This window comes from Equus quagga, chromosome 3 (genome assembly GCF_021613505.1).
Source record: "Equus quagga isolate Etosha38 chromosome 3, UCLA_HA_Equagga_1.0, whole genome shotgun sequence".
Lineage (NCBI taxonomy): Eukaryota > Metazoa > Chordata > Mammalia > Perissodactyla > Equidae > Equus > Equus quagga.
The window spans coordinates 1,893,351-1,906,174 of NC_060269.1; the positions used below are offsets into that span (position 1 = coordinate 1,893,351).

Consider the following 12,824-nt stretch of genomic DNA (forward strand, 5'->3'; position numbering starts at 1 on the left):
AAGATGAATATATTTAATTTGTCTGCCTATCCTATGACCTTATTACATATCATAGATCTCAACTCTTGATTAAGGTTCCAAAAAGAAATCAGTTTACATGCTTGAAAATATAAAGTGTAATCTGATTGTGTCGTCCACTGCTTAGAGTCCACTGATTGCTCACAGCTATGGAGAGAATTGGACGTCTTTGAGATCAAGGCTCTTCAGGCTGACAACTGCCTTCCCTTTGAAGGACTGTTCTTTTGCTCTTGGACCCTGTCCCAGCAGGCTGCCTCGCATCTCCAGACCCTCTGCTGCTTCCTGCCGCTCTGGCTTTGCTTGTGCTGCTGATTCTGAATAAAAGGCCCTTCACCCATCTACGTGGTGAACTCCTGCTCGTCCTTTAAGATTCAGCTCACATCTCCTCTTGTCACTCCTTTCCTGACATTTTTCCTAGTCCCACCTCTCTGCAGAGAAATTCCTTCTATATTCTCTTAACACCTTGTACACCTGTTTATGTTGTCACAGAAAACATGTCTGTGTTTGTCTTGAGACTACGCTATTTCATTGTAGGTACTGTGTTTTTAAAGAGCTCAGAGTCTAATGGGGGAGCTGGGTAAGAAAAGTAACTGTTTAACTCTGAGGACATAGTGTGAACGTAAACAGTCTGCACAGAGGCTGTGAAGGCAGCAGGAGGGCCACAAATTCAGATGGAGAGGCTAAAGACAGGCTTGGAGATGGTGACGTTGAAGCTGAGTGTCGAAGGCTGTGTAGATGGTAGTCCAGCAGACGAGGGACTCTGAGAGGGCTTCTTTGGGGGTTTGCTATCGAATTGCTTAATCTTTTTAAACACTTTCGAGACCCAGGGGTCGAGTTCTGGAAAACCCTCTCCTTTTCCTGCTTTCGATTCTCTTGGGTTATGCAGACTTGCCCGGAGCATACGGGTCTTCCATGTGGAAGCGCAGGGGTGTGAGAGCGTGTGTTGTTTCCTGGGAACTGCAATGAGTTGGTGTATTTGTGGATGTCGTTGGAGATGAGGCTGGTGGGATGAGTAGGGGTCAGATCATGAAAGGTGGTGTCAAATGCCGTACTAAGAGTTTGAACTACTGTGACGAGCTCAGTAAACACGACGAGGCATTGATGAATGAGTAGGAGGAGGGTGGCATGGTGGAGCCGCAGGTTAGCAGGTCCCTCCAACAGCAGGCTGGGCCTGCATGGAAGGCCACAGAACTGGAGGCAGGAAGGCCATGGTGCCATCACTTGTTTAATCAATCCCTTATGAATGGACATTTAGGTTGTTTTCAAATTTCTGTTTAAGGTTCTTCATCACATAGATTTGGAACAGTTAATGAATTAATGTTTTCCTTTTTTTAAAGAAAATACAGGAAGCCAAACTGACAAATGCCTCACATCCTGTAAGTCTATGCACAGTCACAAAATCGATTCCATTTTTTAAAGGGTTAGTATGTGGCTCAGCTCATTGTGTATCAGTACTTTTAAACATAGGGATTTGGGCTGCTGGGAGGAGTGATGGTGCTTACATTAAAATTCCCTGGCCTTTTGTGAGGGTTGCTTAGTAAAACTGCTCAGAATTAGAGCATCGTCTTAGCTAAAACAAATATGATAATTTTCAACAGAAAGAAATACTTTAATATGTTTCATTATATGCTAATGAATTCTTATATTATGAAGTCAGATGTACATTTCCTTTTTTGAAAGAAATTTGTTAGCACTATTTCCTTTCCAAAACCTTTTCTGACTCGCCTGTGTCCTTTACCTGCATCTGTCATTAAGATGTCTGCCTACTTCTGTCTCTCCTTACTGGACTTCCCTACCTGAGGATGAGGACTTGGCGTCTTAGTGATTTTTGTATCCCCAGTTTTTCATGCAGGGTCTTAGACACTGGAGCTTCTCCTCTTTGCCATCCCTTATAATCCTCATTATCACCAGCATTTTAGGGGGCTCTTACTATCAGATGGTGGGTACTGCTCCAAGTTCTCTGTTTGAATTTTCTCATTTAACTCTCCCATCAGCCCTATGGATGAGTTCCACATGCACCATGTGGATTTACTATTTTTATTTCTCCCCAAAACCCCAGGACATAGCTGTGTATGCTAGTTGTAAGTCATTCTAGTTCTTCTGTGTGGGACGCCAGCACAGCATGGGTTGCTCAGAAGTGTGTAGGTCCGTGCCTGGGATCTGAACTGGCAAACGCCAGGCCACTGAAGCAGAGCATGCGAACTTAACCACTCAGCCACGAGGCCAGCCCCTGGGTTTACTATTTTTAAGTAAAAACTAGCAGTGCTAGCCCCTTTCTCTGGTTCAACCTCTGGTGTCCATTTTAGAGCAGAGGGAAGCTGGGGGTCTGTATAGGTCATGGCTTCCTGAGCTGGGACCCGAGCAGGCTAATCCAGCATCTGTGCTCTCAAACCCTCTCTAGAGTGCGATGATGAGCCAACAGTGGTTTACAAGTTTAGTAAAATATTTGTCAAGATATGCATATTACGCTACGTGTTTATAAATTTTTCCCATTTTTGTATTTAAAAATTTTCAAATCCACTGAGAAGTTGAAAGTATAGGAACAGTAAACACCTGTATACTCTTCATCTACAATTGTTAACATGTTATATGTTCTCTCGTTTATGTATTTTGCTGAACCATCTGACAGTAACTTGCAGACATAATGGTACTTCATACCTAAACATTTCAGCTGCATCTCCTGAGAACAAGGATATTTACCTACAAATCACAGTATCATTATCACACTTAAGAAATTTAACATAGATACAATAAATATTATGTAAAGAGCAGTTCATATTTAGATTTCCCTAATTATCCCAATAATGACTTTTATGGATTTTTTCTTTTTGATCCAGATCCAATCAAGGACCACATGTTGCATTTAGCGGACATTCTTTTTGGGTCTCCTTTAATTTAGAACAGTTCTACCACTTTTTTTTTTTTTTTTCTTCTTGACAGTGGCATTTTTGAAGAGTCCAGGTCAATTGCTTGGTAGAATTTTCCACAATCTGAGTTTGTCTGTGATTTCCTCAGCATCAGGTTCAGGCTAAACCTTTCTGCAGACACGTTCCACAGGTGATGCTGTGTAGGGATAGTCCCACTGCCCATGCCAGTTTGCTCCGTTATTGCTGATGCTGTTTGATCACTTGATTAAGGTTCTACTGGCCAGGTTTTTCCCCTGAAAGGCACCGTCTTCATTTTATAATTAGTGAGTGAGCTGTGGCGTGATACCTTGAAACTGTTTGAATATTCTGTTCCCCAACAGATTTTCAACCCCTGAAAGTTTTACCATCTGTGGATAATTTTTGCTCAAATTATTTATTTCAATGGTGGTTGTAAAATTGTGTTTTTCAAATCCTGTCGTTCCTTCTGCATGTTCGCTGGCATTCTTCTATAAAGAGGAGCTCTGTCTGCTTCTGTTTGGGAATCACTTTGGACCCATGGATTCTTTCATTATTCAGTTGTTAGTTACTATCCTTATTCTTCTTAGTGCTCAATTATCCCAAATCCCAGCCAGCTCCTGTGTCCTTTTCACGTTTCTATCATTCTTTGAATATGTCCTTGTTTTTTGTCACAACAAAATATTCCAGCCTCCCTGCCCCAGCCCTGATTCCTTTTATTGTGGAATGGTATTTAGAAACAAAGATCTGGGTGCTAGGTATACTCATTGCTACTGTTACCCTACTTAAAAAAACACACACACACATGCACACAAAACAAAAACTATTTCACACTTCCAAATAAATTCTAACATTTTTTATGGGTTCTTAAAGTCTCGTTTGGCATTAATCTGAATTCTACTCTTTTATCACAATGAAAACAGAAAGAAAAATTAAAATCCAAGCAATCTGAAGGCGACAACACTCTTCAGAAGAAGATTTTTAAGTGGAAAGGGATAGTGCTGAATTATGATCAATGAAAGTTGACTTGAGATACAAAGATGCAGGTGCAGGCGCTTATCTTCTTTGGGAATTAAAGGTTAAATAGAGATAATGTAGGTATTTGAGAAATGTATCTGAATTGAATGTTCCCAAAGACAAAAATAAAGTATCGTCAGACAACTGGGAAACAACGTTATAGAGACCAGAAACCCTTATCTATTTTAACTTCATGCTCTAAATTATCAATTGATTGGTCGACTTATTATTTGACTATAGTTCATAATTAGTTCAAGTTCTTAATAAAAATAATGTTAGATAAACTGTGAGAACAAAAAAAAATCATAGAGATAGCAACACTTGAGAAGAGGGAACAACTGTATGCTTCATCAACGATTCAGAATCTGGGGTCTGTACAAAACAAGCAGCGGCATAGAGAGATTGTTTTATGTTGAAATATTCTGGCTGAGTTACTTTACTTTTCTTCACTTGTAGATTGTGTTCTTAACTGCAACTTTTCTTTCCTGGAAATGTAACTTAAATACCATTGACATTCTCTACCCCTGTCATCCGACCCTGCTCAGTGTGTTTACTATTATCTCACTCTCCTTCCTTCCAAAGCCACCGAAAATGCTGGGCTTTCTGGCCTTTTTCTGAACACAAGAAGGACTAGCCCACTGACCATGGAGTTGGGATCAGGATTTTTACTGAAATTGGGCAAATCACTTAACCTTCTGTGCTTTCCCTTGTCTGCTGGTAAAATGAGGGTAATGTCTGACCTCTCTCCTGCCTTATATGGATATTGTGAGGATAAATTTAATCAGTCACATAAGTGACTTTGAGTTCTGTATTCATGAGAACATTTAATAGATAATATTTTATAGAGATAACAATGAGATGCTTTTATTTCAGCTTTTACTACAGCAGGAATTTAGTTGAAAATAGCATAAGTGACACTAGAATACGAGATGTAAGCAAGGCTGGAGAGTTTTCCTCTGGAGATCTTGGAATCTGTAGGATTCTTTCCTCTGGATTTTGTGGTACCTACTCAAGGCCCTTTCCAGTGGAGCCCTGCGGATGTCTGCCTCCATTCCTTCCGGGTCCCATTACCTCAGCCATGAGTTGTTTCCTGCTGCTTTTAGCAATTTCTCTCTTGGACCAAGGCCAATTGCTCTTTGGAAAAGATATTCCTCATCATCTGTTCCTGTTCCCTTCAGAGGAGTCTGTCCACATCTGAGTTCTGTGAAACTTGTTAGATGTAATGAGGGCTCTCTGAAATCTCTCAGTTTTGCATCAATTCATTCTTCTGCCTCCCCATGCACACTTCTATGTCACCTCTGTTCCTAAATTACAACCCCTGGAGGGCAGGGTTCTTTGTTCTGCCTGTAGCGGTGCCATTTCTGAATAGCAACATGAGGTAGATTGCAAAAATTGCAAATGATTCTGAGGACTCTAAAGACAAGCTTATTTACATTAAGAAAATCTTTCTCAGGGTACCAACAACAGCTGAAGTTGAGTTGTTTTCTCTTGTCACTTTCCAGAGCCACCATCTGCTTGGGCATCTCAGCATGTCCTTATTATTTTAAATGTTGGCACTTGATTCCCAGTGTGATTAGTTCACATAAGAAATATTATATAGAACTGATGTGGGCGTTTAATTTTCCCCTAACTTATTTGATAGCTCACTACTTATATCAATGTCAGGAAACATTGTCCAACGCTCAGAACCCTGGTTACCTCAGGCAGGATGCATCTTTGAGAGTGATGTTTTCAATTTCAGTCATACAGAAGAGGCTCGGACGTGGGGCATTCAAGAGCTGTGTTTGATCTGCGAGTTGAGACTTGCTTCTTTTCCTAGTTAAAGCAATGTTTTGGAGGTTATACTAAGGATGCTCTGGAGATTATGTTGCTGGAATGTTAGAGAGTAAATTTTGAGTGTGATTTGCCCATTTGGGCTTAATTCTGGCATCTGATTTTGGGGAGGAAAAATCTGTCATTCATTGACTGTCTGTGACCCTCACCTGACTTTTATTAACTGAGCTGCTAAACCATATGTGGATGCCCGAGGACAGTGGGCCATCAAGTATGCCTAGACTTCTTGTCCCTAATCTGCATGAAGGTCAGAGAAACAATGCTGCCTTTTGTGATTAACCTGTAGCAACAACAGAGATTATTTCCTACAAATCATGTCTTGTCTGTTTTTGATGTTTTTAGAAGACCACTCTAAAATGGACCACTAAAAAAGCCACTTATTCTTTTGTTTTTTCCCTGACCTGCATGCACAGCAGCTTGTAAAGGCTGGTGTGTGCTGGCCACTGAGAGCTCGCGTTGCAGTGGCGTAGGTTATCAAACGGTGAGTCGGTTTACACAGAAGTTGGGAATCATTTTTCTCTAGTCTCAAGATGGGTATGTATTTTCTAATCTAATTTTTTAGATATAGAAATGAGGTTCTTTAGGTACTTCTATGAGTATGATATTGTAGGTATAAAATAAATTTGACAAGTTGTATTTCCTTACTAGGATTTGCTCGCACCGTTTCTATCTTAAGTATGTATCCCGAGAAAACATTTGCCGGTTGGATAATAAACACAAATTCAGTCCAGATTCCGTAGCCTTGTGCTCAAGGAGAGTTAGTTAGGAATTGTTTTTGGCTGCAGGGAGCAGTGACATAAAGAGCAGTGCCCTAAATTGCTAAGATGGCAGTGAGGGTTAATACTATGACTTCTTGCTCTGCGTCTTTTCCGTTCTCAAGGTCCTCCTCCTGGTCACAAAGTGGCCCCTGTAGCTCAGCCACTTCTACATTCCAGGCAAGAAGACAGAGGAGAACATCCTAGTCAGCCCCCTTTTAAAGTAGCGTTCCAGAAGCCCCACCCAGTAACTTCTGTTTACATACAGTTGGCTGTGCTTATCTGCCAGGCAGGGTAGGGAATGTCGTTTTCCATTGCTAACTCATTCCCTATTCCCCTAAAAAGCCATTGTACTGTAAAGAAGAAGGAAAAAGAGATTTTGATAAGCACCCCACAGCTTCTGCCACCAGTGCCTTTCGTGACCTGCCCTGCCTGGCTTTGCATCTCATCTGCTGCTGTGGGCACGCAGCTCCGTCTCCAGCAGAACACGTGGCGCGCACTGAGCACCCCCTTGGTCGTCCTTCCCCGCCCTGCTGCATTCTGTATTTCTAAATGGCCTGTCTCCTGCGCCACTGTCTCTGCCTCTCGCCTCCAAGGCGCTGCTCCTGTCTCGTTTCCTCCAGGAGGCCTTCCCAGGACCGGCCCCTGCCCCTTCCTTCTTTCCTCTCATCTGTCTGTTACAGCCCTTGCTCAGTTTGGGCCAATGTAGTGTAGTTTCACAGTTAATTTTTCATATCCTCAGGGACTCTCTCCTCCTCCCCCGACTTGTCTAGTATCATAATTGTATATAATGTCTTCAATAGATGTTTATTGAGTCCTGTTGCAGACCTTATGCCAGCAAGATAACAGGAGAAAGTCCTTTTGTGCAACATTTTTCAAATGATTTTCTTTTTGTAAGAGAAAAAAATTGGTTCTATCAGCACATGCGCATCCACCATAATAGCTGTTGGCTGGCCTGTGCTAGGCGGCTGGCTCTTCAGTGAGTGGTCTCTTGGGTGGAAGTGCAGACAGCAGTGTGTTTGAAAAGACCGACTCTAAACGTGTCAGGAACAGGAACAGCCAGCCTCTTGGAATGTGTCGTTCGATGTGCCTGAGGTCAGGCACTCCCCCGAGAACAGACACAAGAAGGGGAGGGGACAGTAACGACTTCTCTTCCCATAAAACCCTGAAAGCCCATGGGTGGATGGTCACCAAGCTGGTCTGGGGGTCAGAAGGTGGTCCGGCCGGGCGCTTAAGTTGCATAGTTCCGTACAGCGTCCTCTTCTAATAAACTTTTCCGTGGGGTGTTTTTTTTTTTTAAGATTTTATTTTTCCGTTTTCTCCCCGTAGCCCCCGGGTACATAGTTGTGTATTCTTTTTTCTTTTTTTTTAAAGATTTTATTTTTTCTTTTTCTCCCCAAAGCCGCTGGTACATAGTTGTGTATTTTTATTTGTGCGTCCTTCCAGTTGTGGTACGTGGGCCATGGCCTCAGCATGGCCCAATGAGCGGTGCCATGTCCACGCCCAGGATTTGAACTGGCAAAACCCTGGGCCACCGAAGCGGAGCACGCAAACCTAACCACTCGGCCACGGGGCCGGCCCCATAGTTGTGTATTCTTAGTTGTAAGTCCCTCTAGTTGTGGCATGTGGGACACCGCCTCAGCATGGCTTGATGAGTGGCGCCATGTCCGTGCCCAGGATTCGAACCGGCAAAACCCTGGGCTGCTGAAGCAGAGCAGGCGAACTTAACCACTTGGTCACAGGGCTGGCCCCAACTGTCCCGTGTTTTTAAGTGCTCCTTTCTAAACTACCTTTTCATGTTTCTAGAGATATTTTCAGATTCCACTTACTTGGGGCACTTGTTGCCTTGACTTACGTTTAATGATTTTGAGATGTGTCCTTTTTCTGTTTAAACACGGGGCCCTGGGCGCCGCACTGATGCGCCGCTCCTTCAGGCTGTGTTCGTAGACAATCGTTAAGATTTATGGAACGTCTTTTTAAGATTAAAAGATTTCTTTCCAACTTGCCTTTCTCAGTGATGGGGCCTGGAAATTTCATAAGGAATGGCTTGTTTCTGGGACTTGTTTTAAAATGAGCGTGTAAACCGTCTACCAGGTGTCCAGTTGACTGAAAGATAATATTGGAAGGCCCTCCTAGATAGCTCGTTTCTTCTTACAGATCTGAACACATTGTTTCCCTTTGAATTTCATGCCATGTCTGAAACAGAATTTTGGAATTGTCTAAGTATATTTCTCTACTATTTACATTTTACACTCTGCTCGTCCTTCTTTCTGCAAGGGTTTTAATTAAACACCTATTGAGCAGCACCGTCTGAGGATCAGGGTGGCGCAGGGTCCAGTTGGGGTGAGAAACAGGCAGGAGAGCCCTGGAAGTCAGCTTGGCAGATAAACCCATGGAGTGCCAGGTGAGGGATGGGTTAGTGAGAGCCAGGGAGGAAATGTAGAAAAACAACCAAAAATGACACACACGCCCCTTTCACAGCAGTGTTAGAGTTTTGAAGGAAATGATGTTTGAGAATTGTCAGAGAGGAAACAGGGAGCACACCCAGAACGGAGAACGGCATGGGCCACTATGGGATGGGACAGGTGTCAGGCCTGGGGACTCAGCGTCGTGGTGACCCTGTTCTTCTTGGTCTTCGAGACCCGTCTGCTCTTCCCTCCCTGGTTCCTGAAGCCCATCTCTTCCTGTCACAGACACCAATTGTGCCTTCCTCATGTCAGCTAGGCGCTCCCCAGTCCATCCTCCATATCATCACCATGCTAATCTTCCCAGAGTTTTGATTTTGATCAGGTAATTGTCCTGATGATGGTAAACTTCCAGAAACGTCCCATTTTCTATAGATAAAGTGTATAATCCTCAGTCTGAAATTGAGGGAACATCATCAGCTGATGCCACCCACCTGTGATTGTCTACGTCTCGCCCTCCTCCAGCATCACCCCTCAGCTTGTCAGCCTCCTCAGTGTCCCCTAAATGAATGATGGTCTAATCTGCCGTGTGATTCTTCTTACCTTGCATAGCTTCCCGCTTCTCTGTCCACCAGGCTTCAAGATCCGACTCAGACCTCTTCCATGGGGCTTTCTGTACAAATCTATGTGTATGCTCATGTGGTGATTTCTTCACATATTTTGTATGCACCACCCATTTTACTCATAAGTAAAAGTTGCCTTGAATTAAAAACATGATTGTTTTGCCTCTTTGTCTAGATTGTAAGCTTTTTGAGACCAGTGACCATGCTATACAATGATTTTTCATCTGTTTTAGTGTCTGGCATATCACCATGCACATATGTGATGTAGAGCAAGGTTTCTCGATCTGGCACCGTCGCATTTTGAGCTGGATGATTTGTGTTTGTGGGGTTATCTGAGCATTGTCGGATGTTTAGCAGCCTCCCTGTATTCTACCCACTAGACACAGTAGCACCCTTTCCCCAGTGTGACACCCAAAATGTCTCCGCTTATGCCAGATGTCCCATAGGGGGCAAAAATGCCCCCATCTGAGAATCATTGGTACAGCATAAGCAGAATAAGTTCTAACCAGTATCTTGGTGGGAATTGAAGACTGAAAAGATGGGAGTCATGATTTACCATATTTGGGGTCTTGAGTGAAGACAAGCTCAATTGATGGAAGATAGTAAATAAATTTTCCATTTACTGTGATTGGCTATAGAAAGGCCATTATAGATTGATGAGCAATTGCAATGCATCTTAAGGTTAAGAAAGAGCAAGATGACAGAAGTATTCTTAAGTCGAAGTTCTGAAAATATTGAATTTTAGTTTTTGTTTCATTTTGAACCATTTCATACTTAGAAACACCATTTTCAATGAAATAAGTATTTTATTATTTAATTGGAAATTTACTTGGAGTTTATACATAACCGATACCTTTGGGTTAAGAACTACTTTTTGAAGTGTATTTGAGAGAATGAGTTTGAAATTATGAGTGCAGGTTATTGTAAAGTTATAACTATTGACCAACATCAATTGTGTTTATACAGAGTTTCACATAGTTTTTTCTTTTTTTGACTATTTGAGTATTGTCCTAAGTTCAGCAAATATTCCAGCCCCACGTGACACACACACACATACAATACACATGTGTCCGAGTGTGTAGTCTCAGAGTGTTTACCACTCAGGACATAGTGATTTGTATATTTCTGCTACTCTGTTGTAAGTTCTTCGTTTTTCTTTTATCATCAAACTAGGACACGACATAGATGCTATATGGTTGGTGTGCTGCTGACCTGGAAATAATGCAGTGTCCTCTTTCCACAGCTGTGTGCCGGCCACAGTGCAAACACGGGGAATGTGTCGGACCAGACAAGTGCAGGTGTCATCCTGGATACGCCGGGAAAACCTGCAGTCAAGGTAGGGCATGGGGAGACACGAGGGAACTGTCATGAGCCCTGTTCCTGCCTGGAATACAAACCAGTTTCCCATGACTAGTGTTCCCAAATATGTGAGCTGCCATTTTGCTGAAAGATAAAACGTACAATAATGGTAAATCTTTTAAAATTCATTTCATTGGAGGACAAAAGAATTTCATCCTCTTGTTCTTACTCACTGCTAATAATTAAAACGTATTTGAAGAGGAGAATCTCAGCATCAGGAATATCAGAAGCCTTACATTCTTCTCCTCCTTGTTCTTCCGCTAACGGGTTGGGAAGCTTTGCCAGATGGCTAGCCTCTCTGGGCCCCAGTGAGATGAAAGCACTTTAATACTCGAAGTCAGGTAGGAAGTTTGACTTGAAATTTTGGGTCCCTTCAAATTCTGAGCCCTTCTATTTTGTGATTAAATTCCCTTCAACTGTTGACCAGCTTGATGTTCCTCTGAGAAATAAAGATTTCTGTTAACTTAGCAACGTATTTTTAATGGGCATCAATTACTTATCAAAGCTAACACTTATTTAGACTCCCAGTGCCCGAGTGTTTTACGTTTACTCTGTGTGTTCATCATTACAACAACCTTAGGAGGTAGAGTGCTATTTACTGTAATTAAGCTATAAATAATAACATTCTTATTTCATTTTCCGTTTGAAAGAGCTATCAGGGATATTAGGTGTCTTGTCCAAGTTCACAGAATTAGTTGGGAAAAGACCTACTCTGTCAATGGAACTATTGTCTAAATAATTCGTGTTCTTTCTACCCATTTAGTTTTGGCTGAAGAAAATATCCTTGGAACTGTGAAGCTCTGACCCGTGCTAAAAGTCTGACAGGGCTTGTCTTTTTCACTAATTTCAACCAGAAACTTTCCACCATTACGTGTAAAGAAAAGCTCAGGTTAGATTTCACTAGAAAGATACAAGGATAAAAGTCAATTTTTTACTCATTTCTTAAGTTAAATACTCCCTATCATTTTAAACATCAAATGAAACAATTCTGTGGGGTCTCACTGTCCCATAGACACTTGACTGCATCTCATACAGAAACGATATTTCTGAAAAGCTCTTTTCTTCAATATGTGATCCTCTCTGAGGTGTGTCATGCACACTTGTGATTTATGGACACGGTTTTCACAGCGGTCCAGAACACTGATGTTTGAGAGTACATGTAATTCTTCCTGGACTCTCAGATGAAATCCGTGCTAGTAAAATGGGACGTGTCCAGTGGTAGGACAAGCTGTTATTCTAAAGCCTGTTCTGTATTCGCTCTTACTTGATTGATAACTGATTTTTTCCATTGCTTCTTTTCTATCTTATAATATTTTTTTTAACTTGGATTTTACTGACATACCTGGGTAGTATTTTTTAAATAAGTGGGGTTCTTATTGTCTCAGTTTACTCTTTTTAAAATCCATTTGACTTTCCTTCTCCAGTCTAAGTTCACAAGTAGCAGCATGTTCTGTTCTCATTACTGAGTTATCAGTGTCAATCTTAGAGTCCCAGATGCTTCTTTCTTAAAGTGTGAACGTAAGCCATCAGAGGTTTCATTAATATGTCAGCACCATAAAACTTTGTTGTCCCGATGCCAGGAATTTATACAAAGAAGATTATTAAAGGAAGCCACTATTGAGATTGCAGAGAAATTCATTTAAACTTATTTGCGGGAGCTGCATCAACTTTAATATGCTTCAAAGACACTAAAGACATACCTGTTTCTCTAAAGAAAAATGGAAATAACTGAGTTGAGGTCTTGCCTCCCTTTTCCTCAGGGGGAAGAGGATTTCATTAGTAGCAAAATGGGATTTCTCATCGGCAAAAATAGTGCTGACACTGAAAATGTAATTTCAGGTCCCATCTTGAATATAGAGCTCCAGCTTACAGTAAACATATGTGTTTTAATCATCTCTCTCTTTGCCTTCCTTACCAAAAAAAGCCACTGTG

General features: G+C 41.8%; 1 protein-coding gene across 3 annotated transcripts in view; it reads left to right on the top strand.

Annotated features, from left to right (window-relative positions):
- Nucleotides 1-12,824, top strand: part of NPNT (nephronectin) — a 75,577-nt gene that overhangs the window by 20,960 nt on the left and 41,793 nt on the right. For all 3 annotated transcript variants that reach the window (XM_046656272.1, XM_046656273.1, XM_046656274.1), the window contains one exon: nt 10,777-10,869. In XM_046656272.1, coding sequence (XP_046512228.1) covers nt 10,777-10,869 — 93 coding nt within the window. The remainder of the gene's footprint in view (nt 1-10,776; nt 10,870-12,824) is intronic.